Consider the following 17,641-nt stretch of genomic DNA (forward strand, 5'->3'; position numbering starts at 1 on the left):
GAATGAAATGGAGTAGGAGAGAACTATGTAAGCCACTTTGGGACCTCACTGGGGAGAAATGTGGGGTATAGATGAACAAATATAGATAAATAAAATAATCAGGGGGCTCCCTGATGCATAGCATTGATGCCATGATGGGATGAAGGACTTGGCTGCACTGTAACTGGATGAAGAAAAAGCATTCTATCGAGTCCTTCACCATGTGGTAGATGAGTCCTTTATCTAGTTGTTTGCTCTTGTGACTGAGCTGGCCGCTGTGTAATAAATGGAGCTGCAAATGAGTCTTGAAAATAGGTTTCATAGCTGCTTTTGTCATTCCTCCATCCCCTTCTGTCTCTGGGGTCTAGCTGGGGTAGCATACTGGCTAACAGACTGAACTATAATTAAGAAACACTGGGTTTGAATGTCTGCCATGAATTGATTACATTGCCTTAAATAAATCTCTTAGTGTTATTCCAAGCTGCACAAGGATAATTATACCAACCTCCTTTATAGGGTCTTGGTAAGAATTAACCAAGATAATGTACATAAAGTGCTTTGGATGTTCAGAAGCGCTATACAAATGCTAAGTAGCATTGTTAATCTTGCAGTCTGCTCATAATTGCTATACACCCACTGATCTTTGAATTACTACTGCATAACCCATCCTTCCATTTTCACCAGCTCTCCTACCCACAAGACGATTTCAAATTTGGGAATTGTTGCTCAGAACCAATATGTACATGAAACTCAGAAACCAATATTGATTCAGCAAACCTGGCAAATGTGTCTTTAATCCTTTCTAAATACAGTGATGAGAAAATATACTTTGTTTTTTTCGGATCACAGAGACAGATGTTTGTGTTTTCAATTACTGTATTGATTCAGTTTTGAGACCTTCACAGTATTGCCCTCACACTCCAAAAGAAAGATGCCAGACACCGTGTGAGTTAAACTAGCGTTTGATAAAATTTTAACAGCTGAACTCCCCTCAACCCCTTATTTAAATTCCTCTTGCCCCACCCAATGCAACCCACAGGTGAAACGGAAATAGTTAAAAGAATTGAGAAAACACTCAGGAAACTTCCCTCTAAACCGCAGCTCCTCTCCTCTCCAGTCTACTCACAACAGATGATTGTTAGGTGGGAATAGGGTTGCCAACCTCCAGGTACTAAAGATAAGCAAATACCTGTGCTATATCTAGTGGGTACTAAGGGAATAGGCAGCACCTGGGCTCTAAATCATATAGTGTTGAATAACACTGTTGGGAAATTCACAATAGTAAGAGAAAACAAGAAAATTTTAATCAAACAAATAATGAAAACAATCATTCAAAAAGCAATAAACAAAGCAACACTATAATTCCTGCAACATCGAATAAAGCACATAAACGGCTGATACAGCTCAGTCACAAATTTATATACATATATATATTGCTGATGAATCTCAGTCAACAAAGGTTAGAAACACGGAGCAGGAAAGCAAGAAAAACACTGATAACTTCTTAATGAGGTAAAGTCTATAAATAACGCTATGGAAAGGAAAACCAAACCAAACCAAACCAACTGGAACTGGTGATTTGGAAGGTGGAATTGGACTCAAGGTAGTCCAAAGAAGACCATGGTCACAAGTCTGCAGGAATGCAGAAAGTCAAGTTTCATGGCGGGACCCGAAAGGAACAAGGTTCTTCAGGATAGGGAAGACCGGTAAGCTGTCTTGCAATGGATCGGTAAGTAAGTGGTAAGTAAGTGTTTCCTTACGAAGGATTAGTGTTTCCTTACAAAGGATCTTCACCCCTCGGGGTAAGTGGCTTAGCGCATCTTGTGCCGTCCTTACTTACCACTAATTTAATAACTCCAAGAATACAAATTTAAAATTCAATATTTAATACTTATAGGATATACCAAACCGGCCTCAAGCACTGCTTATCAACCATGAACTGAACATCCATAGAAATCTCAACGTGATTGATCTGATGAAGCCATCGAAATGTGTTCTGCCTAGTGACGCGTTCTCATTCACTGTTGTTCGGGACCCGATCCATTGCAAGACAGCTTACCGGTCTTTTAAAAATAAAAAATAAGTATTAGCTGCACCTCAGTAAGCTGAAAACCACCTTGCAAATTGAAATATAAATCTGTAGAGTGTTGTTTTAAAAAAAACCCTCCTGAAAAGGTGTTTTTAAATCTACATTTCATAAGGTCTGTATTGAATACCATAATGAATACCGAGGCATTGGTCCAAGAATACCTTACAGATGACTAAAAATGTCAGACTGAGCAGTTAATAAGCTTTAAATACTCCCCAGCCTGCAAAGAAGCTAACAAAAATTACTCTAAACTTCGAACAATGGTGCTTAAATACAGCTCAGCGTAATGCCACAAAACCCGGTTTTTAAATAATTTTGTTTTCATGTAATGGCATTTCCTCAAGATATTGTTAGGAGGTTACTTGTGCTCTATCCTTCGCATAATTTGATTTCAACTTTCCTTTGAAATTAGTCTGAAATTATAATTCTTTTATCCTCCCTAGAGCTGCTAATCAGGACAGATTACTCTTCCTTGTGCTTTAAAGAAATTCTGATTACATAGTTACAGTGACTTTTATTATGTTTCAGTATCCAAGTATTGAGCAGACTCAGAGTGATACTTTGCCTCATTTATCATCCAGGTTTTTCTGATGAAGGTGATTTTCCCATGATGTAAGACTGCAGGGACAGTATTTGATGGTCCTCACAGAGACCAGAAGAATTTAAAGCTGGTTAACACTGACAACACTGTTTAGTGCCATAATTTTTTTTAAAAAAGTGGGTCTGATCCAGCCAACGTTAAGTACTTTCAAATCTGATTAATTTCAGTGGCAAGAATTAAGTGCATGGTTGAATCTCCTATTGAAGTTAATGCTTTGGCTGAATTGTGTCATATTCCTTGAAAACTGACAAAGGTTGTTGGCTTAGAGCAACTCTTTCAAGAATAATCCATGCAACACTTTCTATTGCAATACTGGGTTGGTCCTATTGGTTTATTGATTGTTGGGTTGGATATTGGTTTTTTGGATGTTAGTTTTGAACTAGCTGTAAAAAAAACTTCTTTCAAGACTTAAGACAGCATATCCTGACTTTGCCCACTGTTTAATTTGTAAAAAAATATGAGGTGATGTGATTTGAGAGTGAAGAGGATCCTTCTGACTGAGGATCTGACACCTAATAATTGAAGACAAGGCATTTTGCTTTTGTTCAAATACACTCTTCTGCCCACCCAGCCTAAAGATATAGGCCATTTCCACATAGGTTATTTGCCCTTGGCTTAATGCTGCTGGGAAGCAGGATTTTTTCCTGCTTCTCCAAAGCATCATGATACATTTACGGGTTTCCCCCAGCTTTGCTCCAATTTTCTCAAACCTGCTTTGCTGCAGCATTTTAGGAAAGGTTGCAGTGAAGCCTAGATGGCTGCCATGCAGGTAGGCAAGTTTGGATTTACCCATCCGCATAGTAGCCATTTTCTCTGATCCTGCCCCCACAGTGGCCATTTCCTTCCCCCCCTCCACCGGAGGGCTTTTTTGTTTTATTTTAAATCAGCATCTGACTATCACTATATCAGTATAATATTAAAACAGCCTGTGTAGCAGATTGTCTGAATTCCCATTTGTAATTTTTTTTAAAGTCAGTCTCTATCCCCTTTTGTTGGGGAGATATAAGGAGAAAGGTGTACAGTCAGATTCAAAATGAAATCTGGAAATTAAGACAACCTGATACACACAGTGTTATAACATTATATTGATATAACAATATTCAATAGCAATTTTTTAAAAAGTCCCAGTGGCTTGGGGGGAAGGGAGATGTCCAGTGCTGAAGAGCTGGGAAACCTTGTAAACCCTGGCATGTGGAAAGCTCAATGCTACTGTGTTATATCGGCAGCAGCAACAGGAAACCATACAAGTCTGTTCCTGTGTGGAAACCACTATAGAGATAAACAGTTGTGACTTAAAGTGTTCGTTGTTGCATTCAGGTCCCAAGCTCTGATGGTGGCACTTGAATCTGTTCTAGAGCAGAAACACAGTGAGCTCTGGCTGTTTATCAAGCAACAGTAATGGTTCTTCTGTTGTTCTACCGCAGAAACCTAGCAAAACAGTAACCTATGTTCACCCAAGAGATACACAATATGTTTTTTTAAGCAAAAAGAAAGGACTGTCATCATATGCACAGACTGTGGACCAACATTATTTATTCAGGCATTTATATAGCACCAGATATAGAAGTTAGTTTTATACCACTGGTATCATCTCTACAAATTCAACCCTGTTTTTTTTCTAAATGAAAACAATCCAACAAAAGCTCCTCTTCCCATGCAACATCTTTAAAAAGAGGAAGTGCATGTATACCGGAAATGTGTAGAAGGGTAACATTATTGCAAGCAGAAATATTAATAGGACTATATAGATGCATCCTTAAAACATTCCTAGAGCCCTTCTAGAGGTTTTTGCCCCCAGCCTATAAATACCTGCAACAGGAGAAAGAAAAAATACTCAGCCTAATTGTTTCAAGCTGACACCATCTTCCCTCAGTTCCCCCTCCTGCTTGAAGAGCCTCGAAGAATTTTATCATGTAATTCTCCTGAATGGGTTTACATCTCCCATCATGACTGTTTCTTCCTGTGTCCTGAAGACCCGTGACTTCAGTTGCAATGTTTTTAATCTCAACTCTCTACTTGCATCTGTAAGATAAATGACATCTCAACTAAACGGTGAAAGCTTTAGTTCATAAGGATAGATGATGGAAACAAAATTGGAAGAAAGGAAAATGTTTTCAATTGTAATTTTTTTTTCATATTTTTGTTATGAGGAAAGGAATGTGAAATATTTTAACATTTGGGGTTGGCATCTTGGCTTTTCAAGTGGGTGGTAAGTGGATCTGGTTGTCTCAGAACAAAGAAGTGTAAAAAAGCATCAGCACAGGGAAGTAAGTGATGATGTGACAGATTACTGAACAAGGAGTCCCAATTCTTTGGGTGATGCTACCCATTAATTGGACTTCAGAAACAAGCCAAGTCCGCTGAGTACTCTTGCTTCCCCCTTGCAGAATAGTATCATATGCTGAGGCAGAGATCACATTTTCCGTCTTTCAGTGTGGGAGCACACAAAGATCCAATTATTTATAGCTTAGTTATACAGCTACATACAGAATTAAATTCACTATTAAAGGTTTTCATCCCCTCCTCTCAACTAACATTTTTAAAGGTTCCTATTGCCCTACTATTTCTTAAGAAAATAAAGATTGAAGGTGGGTTTTTTTAAAAAAGAAACAAAAATCCTTCCTTTTGGTGCCTGCATTCTGTTGGAATGTTTTAGTGGCGTGATTGGTGACAATTTTCACATTAAGTGAACAAAATAAGATTTAACCCAGATGAAACATACAGTGTCAGTTTAATCAACAGGCAGAATGGGTCAAAATTCGAAATGATTCTGATAGTACATCTTACTACACATGATGCTGAAGTTCAGTGACTGGGACACCAGATTTCTAGTTGACCTTAAAAAACAACTGCAGTGGCTGGGAGGGGAGCAATATGGACTGAGACTGTTGCACTGGGACAGAGAAGAGTTAACTGTTTTCTCCCTGACAATTTTGGGTACCTGTCCTTTTTGCCACTTGAACATAAAGCAGCCGGGGGGTGGGGTGTATTTTGATTAGGAAAAAGTGCAGGGGGAATAATTACCCCTTCATAGCACTGCACCTCTGACCCATATGGGGGCGGGGCATGGCTACTTTTTTTAGGTCAAATTATACATCTGGAGTTTCATTCAGACACATGTAGTTTGGCCTTTTATTACGATGATTACCACAAAGAGTGGTTTTTTCCCATCCGTGCCTACTAATTGTATGTCCAAATTAAACATAAAAAATAACTTTCTCATCAGATTTTTGTGCGACTGAGCTCTAGTAGAAGCAACCCTTTAGAAGACCTCTCTACGTTATCCCCTTTCTTATGTGCCATGTAGCTGGCATCTCCAAAGATCAACTTTCTTTTACTATACAGATGGCAAGAAGACCCAGAAATCTTGTCAGACATTAAGATATGTGGAATTCAGGACATATGTATCTTTATCAGGATAATAATAAGAGCAAAAACCATAAAACTCAGAAGTTTTATTTTATAACAACGCAACTCTAGCAAGTGGAACTGGCAGCATATAAAGACCACCTGCAGGCTGACTTGAAGGGATGTTTATGGCTTAATGTTGGCAAGAGGATAGTGGGAGATGATCTTTAAGAATTGTAATTGCCTCTACAGATAATTTTCTTCATTAATTTGGTAATGTTCAGCAAAAAGATATTGATAAGTATGCAAGGTTGCTTTTCCCTTCAAGGAGAAAACAGATTGCACGTTATTTTATTTTAAAGTTTTGGATGATTATACATGGGAAGTAGGTGATGGGTGAGAGGGGAGTGTAAGCAGGATGTGATTAGAAAATTATTCTTAATAGCTACTGGAGAGGCTCCCAGATTTTTTAGAAAAAGATGCTTGTGATTGCATTTTTTTGAAAAGTTGCTATTGAAGGGCAAATTGAAAATGGAAGGCTCAATGAAGATTGTTCAATATTATGATCCATTCCAATAAGTTGTGATTGAACACATAAGAGCTGCTGCATGGGTGACATTTTTTCTAGAATCCTGACAGGATTCCTTACATGTAGTTACTAATGCCATGTCTGAAATGGGACCTGAGCAGAATCGTTTCACTACAAAGCTCCCTGTTACTGTGTGCTGTGTGGTTGTATATTCCATGGGTTCTAACAATAGGTCAGAACATCAAAATCTGCCCCAGCATTAATCAAAACTTGTAATGTGGACCAGAGCAGTTTGGGTTTCTAAGCCCTGCCGCATCCTGGACTTCCCATCCCATATCCCGTTTCTAGCAGCATTCTGAGATGAGGAGGGATTGCAAGGATCACTCCAGACAGTGACATGGCAGGAACTGAGACCCTAAATGCTGCCACAAAAGCTTATTCAGGGACGATAGGAACTGCTTGAAATGCAGCTCACTTTGTTCCCTGCATCTCTGGATATTCCTGCAAGTACATGCAGGAGGGATCATGCTGCTTGTCATTGGAGGATTCCTGACCATCCCTCCTTTTTTTAATTTGCAAGAAATAGAAGGAGTAGCAGGAAGAACTCAGGGAAAGACTGCATTGGAGAAGGAGGATATTTTTCTGATGGGTTTCAGAGTGGCCACACACTGGACCATCAGTGGACTCATCAGAAATGGATCCACAGGAACAGACACCTAAAATCCAGTTTTCTCTCCATTTCAGAACTCATGTATTTACTCATGTATTCTGAGCCCAGTCTTGGCCGGGGAGTGAGGGCGGGATACAAATGGAAAATAAATAAACAAACAATAAAATACTTCACAAGGGTCCCAAGAGCTGCAAGTATAGGAAAATTCCTGTCCTTCCTTTTTGATCTCATCTAGAATGGATGGATTAATCATAGGTCATTGTACTTGGTTAAATTTTAAAAAATGTTATAATTGAGTATAATTTTTGTCTCCCCTGCCTACCCAGTATGATCGTCTCCATGTCATTATTTTCTTCTCAAGAAGAAATGAACCAAGGATCATTTCACAGCTACTTTTGTTGTTTTCTGGGTTGTAAGGATTAAATGGACAAGCAGAGAGTGATGTAAGCTGCTTTGGTTCCCCGTTGTGGAGAAAGGCGAGATACAAAATAATAAAAATACAAAACAAACAAACAAACAATCTTGGATGACCTCTATTATGCAGGCAGGCACAATAGGTTTTTAATTGAGCAACATGACTGGATTAACTTTTAAAATCAGCAATTACAGCTGTTGTGAATTGTTTTTTTGCCAGCATTGAAGCCTGTGTCTGTGGGTGATTGGTGGGCAGGTGCATTTCTCTTTCACGAAGAAATTTGCATTATAGAATAACACCTCAATAACGCAGGATATCTTGTGTTTCCAAAGAGATGTTTCTTGGGCTGGAAGTCCCGTAGATAAGGAGAAAGGCAAGATACAAATATTTAAAAGTAATTAATTAGAAGGAGAAAAAATACTTTGCTTTGCAAAATTGTTGTCTATGTTATGAAATAATCCATGGCACCATTTAGTACAGAACACTTTAAAATATTTTTTACAGATCTCAAAGGGAGTCCTGAGCTACTAGAGCCTGAATTTTTTGTGGGTGATTGGCAGGCATTTCTGTTTCACCAAGAAATTTGCATTGCAGAATGGCAGTTCAACAAACAAAACAGGATGTGTTTCAAAAGAGAGAAGAGTATTAAAAGATTACAGAAAACAATAGAATAAACAATCTATTCTAAATGTCAAAGTAGAAAAGTGAACACCTATATAGTCTCTTGCTCAAAAATCAGTTGGGAGCCAAACATGTATGATGATGGGTTGCCCTAAAAGAGCTCATAGGAAACAGCATGGCTTCATTCAAATTGAATTTCTCTTAATAATGAATAAATGAGGCGCATAAACATTTTCCATAGGTGGAATAAGACCTTTTAATTCCTTTCTCCCTCATTAAAAAGGTAAAGGTAAAGGTCCCCTGTGCAAGCACTGGGTCATTCCTGACCCATGGGGTGATGTCACATCCCGACGTTTCCAAGGCAGACTTTGTTTGCGGGGTAGTTTTCCAGTGCCTTCCCCAGTCATCTTCCCTTTACCCCCAGCAACCTGGGTACTCATTTAACCAACCTCGGAAGGATGGAAGGCTGAGCCAACCTTGAGTCGGCTACCTGAAACCGACTTCCGTCGGGATTGAACTCAGGTCGTGAGCAGAGCTTTTGATTGCAGTACTGCAGCTTAGCACTCTGCGCCATGGGGCTCCTCATTACAAGATGCATGTTCCTGATTTTCTCTTAACCACCTGAAAATTACATGTTTGCTATTATGGGAAAGTGCCCTGAACAAACAACAGATTTATGAAGGTATCATTTAGTTTGTGTGAGTGAAAAAACAAACAGTGAGTAGTAGCTAGTAGGATTGCCAGGTCACCCCTTGCCACCGGTGTGAGCTTTGCGGCAGTGTGGCTGGGGGTTGTGATCCATGCACACACAGTGTGCGTGCTATGCCAACATCACTTTCAGGTTTACCTGGAAGCGGCGCAGATGCTTTTGCAACCAGCTGAGGGTCAGCGGGCAGCCCCATCAATTGGCAGGCAATTGCCCTCCACTATCTAGCAGTTGGCAAGCCAGGCATGATGCATAAAGCACAATCTGTAGTCTCAATCTCCTTCTGATTTCTTGGCTTCAGTCTCCCTTTTGGTTGATGGTGGAGCCAAGGAATAGAAAGTCTTGAACAATTTCAGTTTCCTCATTGTCAACCTTAAAGTTGTGTAATTCTCCTGTAGTCATTACTTTTGTTTTCTTGGTGTTCAGCTGTAGTCCTGCTTTGGCACTTTCTCTTTTAACTTTTAGCAGTAGTCGTCTCAAATCTTCACTATTTTCTGCCAATAATGTAGTGTCATCAACATATCTCAAATTATTAATGTTCCTCCCTCCAATTTTCACTCTACCTTCATCTAAATCTAATCCAGCTTTCCTAATTATATGTTCTGCATATAGACTGAAGAGATAGGGAGATAAAATACATCTAATCTAAATAAGCACAGCTAATGTTCTGTGACTTCCCACTTCCATATGGTGAAGGAACTGAGAGGATCTTTTACCTATGGTCCAGCATCTGCAGAGGTTATCTTTTGTCTTGAGGAGCAATACAAGATGCTGGTTACATAACGTATTATCATAGAATCATAGAGTTGGAAGGGACCACCAGGGTCATCTAGTCCAACCCTTCACAATGCAGGAAATTCACAACTAACTCTCCCCAAAGCCCCCAGTGACCCCTACTACATGCCCAGAAGATGGCCAGGATGCCTTCCCTCTCATCATGTGCCTAAGGTTATAGCATTGCTGACAGATGGCCACCTAACCTCTTCTTAATAGAGTGCTCTATTATTATGCTCTAAGACACAGCAGCTGCTTCCTCCTCACGTCCACATGCAATCTCTAAGATCAGTCGGAATGTTCTTTTTAACAATGACATTTCATTCATCATCATGATTTTAGAAAATAATGGTGACGTTATCACTGATGTAGTCAACTGCTTTGTAATCCTAGGTGTATAGTTCTGTCCTGGAGATTCCCTATCACTGCAAAATGCAGCAAGGCAGAGAGGACTCCCTTGTTTGTACTGTGGGCAGCAAGAATGCTGATCACATGCTCATACAGACACACTTTCTGCCCAAAGCCTTTGCAGCTATTCACCTGCTGCTAAAGATTACTGTCTGTGACACTGGCAACTAGAAGTGATGAATGTTTAGAGCCATGCAGAAAGCTAGAGTTCATCATATACTTACCATGTAAAATGCCACGAACTAAAATTCATATGCCTATAGCAGCAACATGCTAAGATGGTAACTGGTAACTGAAAGAGAATCCTTAAACATGTTCAGCAGTTAGTCATTTGGGGAAACAGTCCAACAGGGGAAATACGCCTTCCTGGAGGTTTTTTGTAGTTGTTGTTGCAAAGATGAATTTGTTGTTTTTAGGGCATTGATCCCGCATCTCTTGCTGGTTTCGAGTTTTCCACCCTGAATTCAAGTACACATCAAATAGGCAGGCAGTTCTTTGTGCTAGAGGCTCTCCCTTTTTGAATCTGTTGTATCATCGGCATGCATGCTTTAAATGTGCCAAGGATCTAAATTCTGGTCAGATTCTGATCTCGTTCATGCCACCCCTTAAGTCATTCATGGCATGGCTCATTTATCTCTGTGAAAATAATATGCACTTTTGGCCTTCTGCCTTTTGTCCAAAGTAGAGACATTGATTTGTAAAACCAAATCAAAAATCACTCTGTGCTTTTAGAATTGGACTAAGTACCAATAAGAACAGCTTAGCTGTGTTTGGTACTCTCATAGTAAGTTATTAATAATGACTGGAAAAGCCAGAGGATAAATTTCTTTGTATTTGTCCTGCCCCCCACCCCAAGACCTTTGTTTGACAATATCCTGCTGGGATAAATGGAGAGGGGGGGGGGAATGAATCTATTTCAAGCCATTTTTAATATAACAAAAGGGACATTTTGTTTTAATTAAATTGGACTTGGTAAGCATTATTAGTCATTATGCAGGATTAGGATTTAAAAGTTTATTCTTGGTGGTGCTTTCCTCCATCTCATTGTTTTTATTCTGTTTTTGTTGGCAGTATCTCCACCGGCACCCTTGTCCTTCCAAGGACATGAGGATTGCACACAAATCCTTTTGGATATACAGTGTTGTAAAGTGCTGTGTGGAGATGTGGGGTCCACAGTTTTCCTTTTTTATTTTTTCCTAATGGGCAGACCATCAAGTATTCATTAATGGAAAACATCCCCTTTACTCCTATACATTTCAAATCTGTAGTCTCCTTGAAGACAACATTTTTCCAGCCACTAACCCAGTATCTGTTGTCAGTCCTGCTTCTTGGCTAACAATTGCTGCTGGGAAACGTTCTTTTATATTTCATAAAGAGGCACACCCAGGTCCTCTTTTTTTGACTGTGTGTCTCATCGCAGAATTAGGGTACTTCTTCACATCGTCCCCATTAATGGTAGAGGAGGTTTGGAAAGCATAACAGGAAGCAATGAGGCTTTTTGGATGAGCCAACTCGGGGACACTGTAGCTCTCTAAAGGCTGGGCAAGCAGTTTGGCCATAGCTGCAAAGCTTTCCAAGGCTGGTCCTTTAAGGGCTGATGTGGGAACGGCACAACTCTTTCTGCTGATTTGTGACTGGGTCTCCAGGCATTTCCCTTGCCTAGAGACTTTATACCCTAATAACAGCTACAGTAATAAAGGGGTAGTAAAAAAAAATCTCCATGCAAAACAGCCCTCCTATGTGAAAATGTAACTGAAACTCTTTTAAGGGTTTGTGCTCAGCTATGCACTGTGTATCAGAAGCACCCTCTGCTGGTTGCATCTAGAAAAGTTCATTTGCATGTCCAAGGCCCTGTAAATACTTGCAGCAAGTGGAGATCCTTACAGTATCCATTATGAAGAATGTGTCCTCAAAAATAAGAGTACAGGGTAGGGTGGTGGTGTGAGCGATCGAAGGGAGACTCGGATTTTTCAGGGAAATTAGGTCTGTCCGAAATTTGGTGGTACACAGAGGCATGTGGTAAAAGTTCGCAACAACAGGAATTTATTTATAACAAAAAGACAGGATGAGGGTTTAGGCAGGTAAACTTAGATTTCAGAAAGGTATTGGGCTATTCCAAAAACAAACACAGAATGGGCACTTCACAATATTTACACAAGAGAGGTTTGGGTCTTCTAGATGGTATGTAGGGTTGCCAACCTCCAGGTACTCAGACGTCTTACTTTGCCGTCCATGTATACAAGGAAGGCACGCTCCTTCATATATTGAATGAACTTAGCACGGAAGGACTAAGAGCTTGAAAAAGTTTCATATGAAATGGAATTATACCGGATTTCCATTGCACCAAGTCTTGTCTCCGTTGCTTGAATTTTGCAATCTACATGCATGGACTTGAAATTATGATATGCATTGAGCACTTTTGCCTATATTTATCTTTGGGTAAAGCTTGTATGCTGTTATATTGAATTCACTTTGAACCTTTTGTAAATTTCCTGTTTGCTCAACCAAGGTTGTGCCTGTTAGTAATTACCTTTAATATACATTTTAAGAGCAATTTTGTATTGTAGTTACCTTATTTTAGGTTTACTTTTGCTGGTGCTTGCACCTTGAATTCTAAACTCCCGAGTAGCACTTGCAGCTGAATTTTGACTACTAACCTCCAGGTACTAGCTGGAGATCTCCTGCTATTGCAACTGATCGCCAGCTGATAGAGATCCGTTCACCTGGAGAAAATGGCCGCTTTGGCAGTTGGACTGTATGGCATTGAAGTCCCTCCCCTCCCCAAACCCTGCCCTCCCCAGGCTCTGCCTCAAAAACCTCCCACCGGTGGCAAAGAGGGACCTGGCAACCCTAATGGTATGGCTCAATTCACTTCAGGATGCTACATCTTTGTTTTCACTGAATGAGAGGCTTGTTTTGTTTGTCAGTTTCTTGTTACGATTTCACTTGAGTTGACTTTAAGACACACTCCAGTTTCAGTTTCTGGAGTAAGGAACTCCACGACACTCCTCACCAGTCTAACACCTAAACTGGACTGGGATTACTCAGGACTCTAGAGACTAATTCTCCTCAACCTTACCTAGGGATCCCTCAATACACCTGAGATGACTTCCCTCTCCCTGGTTTTTGAGAACTCTTTTTTTCCTCAGAGCTTAATCCCACTGTCAAAACCCAGAGGTACTCTATTCATTCAGAGTTAACGTCCTTATGACCCAGTGGCGGATTCTGTATTAATCAAACAACTTAAAACCGTGTTCCTTTATGTTTTCACTCCTGGGGACTAACTCTCACACAGCACACAGTTGTTACTAGCTTCTCAGAGTTCTGTCCATCCTGAACTCTGGAGCCGAACCCAACCTTTCATTGACTGAGAGCTGAATCATAATTCACAGTGGGTCGCCGTGTTAGTCTGTCTGCAGTAGTAGAAAAGGGCAAGAGTCCAGTAGCACCTTAAAGACTAACAAAAATATTTTCTGGCAGGGTATGAGCTTTCGTGAGCCACAGCTCACCTCTTCAGATACCGCTAGAATGTGAATCCATCTGTCTTTAAGTAGAGAGTGAATTCAGACAAGCATTAGTATGTAAATGTTAACAGTATGTAAGTGTGAATAGCAGGCGTGATGGGATTAGGTGTGGTATGCAGAAGAGTCTGTGATGTCCAGGGGAGAGATGAGTGTGGAGAAATCAGCATTGGTCATGAGCCAGAATGCAAGGTCTTTATTCAGCCCAGGTAAATGCATTGACTTTAGTTTGAATATCAACTATAATTCAGCAGAGAGCTGAATGTAACACTTTCATTACCCATGCCCAGGACTCCCTTTAGCTGTCAATCAACTGCCTCTAAGGCAAGAACAGGTTCCTGGTTTCTACTGCCTTCTTCACAGGAAGCTACTGACATTCTTCCCAGTGGCCACGCCAACAACTCCTATGTCAACCTAAGTGGCTTCACAGCATCTTTTACGACAACCACCGGCCTCTTCACATTCATGGGAACGCAGAGGTGATATCCACTGGAACCTTGTTGGGCTGCCTCTGGACTTTCTTGGGCAATGGTCTGGTTGGAGCCCACTTTTGTCACCAGGTCCCTATGAAACTGAGGCCTTTAAGAACATCACGGGGATGTTGGACTCTGGTGAAGGGTTACCCAGCTGGGGGGGGGGGCGTTGTTTGGAGTATGTGAGCTGTTTTACATTTGGTCAGGCTGCTTAAGATCTTGTGGTCTTGGAAGGTGTTGCTGGAGAAGGGATGTGGAGTGCTCTTACGCTGGATTTCCCTGAGATTCTCCTGTAGCCTCTGGAGACTCTCAATTATTTTCTCATTGTTTTTGGGGAGCCTGTTGTCCACCCTGTCTTAATTTGCTAAGCCGAGTTAGGAAACAAAATATTTTTCTATATCCCTAGGTGTAATGGGTAGTGGGATTGGTTAGTAACAGAGGTATGTGGATATATATATTTATTTATTATTTCAGCTTATTACCCCGCTCTCCCCAGTTGAGACCGGGCTCAGAGCGGCTTACAAAGAATATAAATATCCCATTAAATCAATAAAACCATTGAAACAACATTTAAAATAGACCAGTAATAAAGTAATATAAAACAGATATACTAAATAACCAAAGGTGCCTCTAGAGCAGTGGTTCTCAATCTTTTTGTTCCATTCCCCCCCTTTCACCATTGTTCAGAATATAATTCCCCCCTTCCCAAGATAGTCTAACTCAAAAAAAAAAAAAACCCTACAATTTTACAGATTGCACATAATCTACAGGACATCACACTTTGCTGAATAGTGGTCCCAATTCTCCCCCTGGAACCCTAAAATTCCTCCCCGGAAGGGGATTCCCCCCCCCTTGTTGAGAACCCATGCTCTAGAGTGTAAAATACAATGCTACAACTAGGCGAGCAGATGGAATAGAATCCCAGATTGATATAGGGAAAGGTGTAACAACAGCGGGGATTAGGGAGGCCAGCATTTATACATAGAACGGGTGGGCTTTTTGATTATGTTATTGGTATTGTATTGTGATTTTATTGTTGGGTTTAGGCACAGTGCTGTTAGGATTGGCAAAACTATATTATATCATCAGAGCTAAGGGAGGCCAGCCATGGGCTGGGGATCCCAACCATCAGTGGGTGCAGGAGGTATGGCGGTGGGAACAGATCTTATAAAGGAAGGTATCGGAGATATGGACATGCTCGGTCGCCTTCCAATCTGTGTACCATCCCGAGAGACAATGGTAGGGGGTCCAGGAATTACCCATCTCCAACACTGCTGTTGTGCAACGCTAGGTCCATTAATAATAAGATCGCCACCCTGCATGACTATTTTATTGTGCAGGGTGTGGACCTGGCTTGCGTAACCAAGACCTGGGTGCGAGAGAGGGTGAGGTTGTCGCCCTGAAAGAACTAACTCCCCCAGGTTACTTGGTTCCTCACCAGTCTCGGAAGTCGGGCCAGGGGGTGGCTTTGGTCATCCGGGAGGCTTTCTCTTTAGGACCCTTCCTGACCCAGAGATTCCCGGCATTGAATGTGTTGGCTTCATGTGGGACACCGAGGAGAGCTTGGCTATCTGGCTGGTGTACCGGCTGCCTAACGCACTGGTGGATACCGTGTCGCGCTTGCTAGAGGTGGTGGCAGGCTGGGCCTTGACGTTCCCCAGGCTTATAGTACTGGGGGATTTCACCGTTCATGCTGATGCCGCCCCTTTTTCGCATGTCCCAGACCTGGTGTCATCCATGGCGGCACTGGGGTTCTCCCAATTTGTTTCGGGTCCTACACATCTAGCATGCCACACGCTGGATTTAATCTTTGGGGTTGGGATAGGTTTGGATCTGATGCCCAGAGAGGGGGGTTCCATGGTCGGATCACTTTGTCCTGAAGGCTCAAATAGACCTTCCACCTCCAGCCTGTTTGGGCAGCAAGCTGATTTATTCTCGCCCGTGGAGACTCATGGATCCGCTTGGATTCCAGAGTGTTCTGCGGGATCCTGCTCCTCCCCAACTTCAGATCTGAGGGTTCTAACCAACTACCGGTATCACCCGGTATCAAACTTTTCGTACCTGAACAAGATGGTTGAGAAAGTGGTCGCCGAGGAGTGTTTTGGATGATACATCGGAACTAGACCTATTCCAGCCCGACAATGGCTGTGTTCCTTTCTCCAGGATCAGGAACAGAGGGATAAACTGGCAGGATTGAACCCTATGAATAAAAAATTAAATAAAACATATGGATTCTTTCTCATGTGACCACTAGTGAAAACTTTTTTTTTAATTGAATTGTGCCCTACCAGTTTTATCAAGGGCACCTTCTTCATGAATTCATGAGGATGTTAAGAAGAAAAGTGCTGACATTCTGGCGAATTGGAATTAAAAATCAAAATTTCCTATCTACATTTTTGTTACATGGACCACTGGTCTGATCCCATATGTTTTTGTGCTCTGTCTGGTCTTGAATCTTTCTACCAGGGGCACAACTGTATCAAAAAAAAATTAAAAATTGGCATAAGAAGAAGGGATGGGAGTATTTGATGGGAAATAAGTTGCAAAATCAAAGCTAGCTCACATTGGGAGAAGCTTTTTACCTGACAGCTGTAGAACAGCTGATATATTTTGGAAAGTTAATTTTTTAAACTCACTGAATATCAGGTTTGCCATGCTGCTTTCATTGAGATCAGTTACGGTGAGTAGATTGGAATCTGATGTTACTTGAAAGGCTGATGTCTTACAATATTATGGTATAGAACCCTCAGCCCCGTCACATTAAGTATCTGGATAACCATTCCCCATCCCAGTGTCTTTTCTTAAATCAGTCCCCTGCATGCCCATTCTGTTTTGTTCGGTATTTTGCCTTGAGGTATGTTGTCCATGTCAACTATATAATTGTACATCTATGACAATGGCTGTATTTACACAGAAACCACAACAGAAGGAAAACTTCATAGATGTAAATGTCTTCCCTGGATAATGATAGTGGTACTGTCTTTTAAATTTCTGCTAAAATGTTGAGCAATCATCAAGAAGTGTCCATTATGTATGATGGAGAATGAACAGATAACAGCAGTTCAATAATAGCAATTTATCAGTAAACAGCGAAGCAGCATTTTCCCTTGGATCTGATTGGATTTGGCTCTGAACAGTTTTGAGTGTGAGAGCAGATAAACTCTGATCACTCCTCAGGCTATTGAATCCACTTATGTGGAATGGAGTTCTTTTGAAGTGGTGCCCACAGATAATTGGTTGTTTAGTGTTGAACAGCCATGGAAGATAATTGGATATTCTTCTTTTCTATCTAGGTGCTGGACTGGATTGAAAACCATGGGGAAGCCTTTCTCAGCAAACACACTGGAGTGGGAAAGTCCCTTCACAGGGCACGAGCTCTTCAGAAGCGACATGATGACTTTGAAGAAGTAGCACAGGTAAAAAGAATGGGGGACCCAGGCATATTGCGTTGAAGGAAACAGGCAGCCCATTCCTAAGAAGGGGGGGGGGGAGAAATGCGGCGGCCGG

The 17,641-nt window shown here is 41.1% G+C and overlaps 1 protein-coding gene across 5 annotated transcripts in view; it reads left to right on the top strand.

Annotated features, from left to right (window-relative positions):
* The window catches only part of KALRN (kalirin RhoGEF kinase), a 381,465-nt gene that overhangs the window by 94,533 nt on the left and 269,291 nt on the right, over positions 1 to 17,641 (top strand). For all 5 annotated transcript variants that reach the window (XM_056861631.1, XM_056861626.1, XM_056861625.1 and 2 more), the window contains exon 8: positions 17,428 to 17,550. In XM_056861631.1, coding sequence (XP_056717609.1) covers positions 17,428 to 17,550 — 123 coding nt within the window. The remainder of the gene's footprint in view (positions 1 to 17,427; positions 17,551 to 17,641) is intronic.

The sequence above is a fragment of the Euleptes europaea genome, chromosome 15, assembly GCF_029931775.1.
Source record: "Euleptes europaea isolate rEulEur1 chromosome 15, rEulEur1.hap1, whole genome shotgun sequence".
Classification (NCBI taxonomy): Eukaryota; Metazoa; Chordata; class Lepidosauria; order Squamata; family Sphaerodactylidae; genus Euleptes; species Euleptes europaea.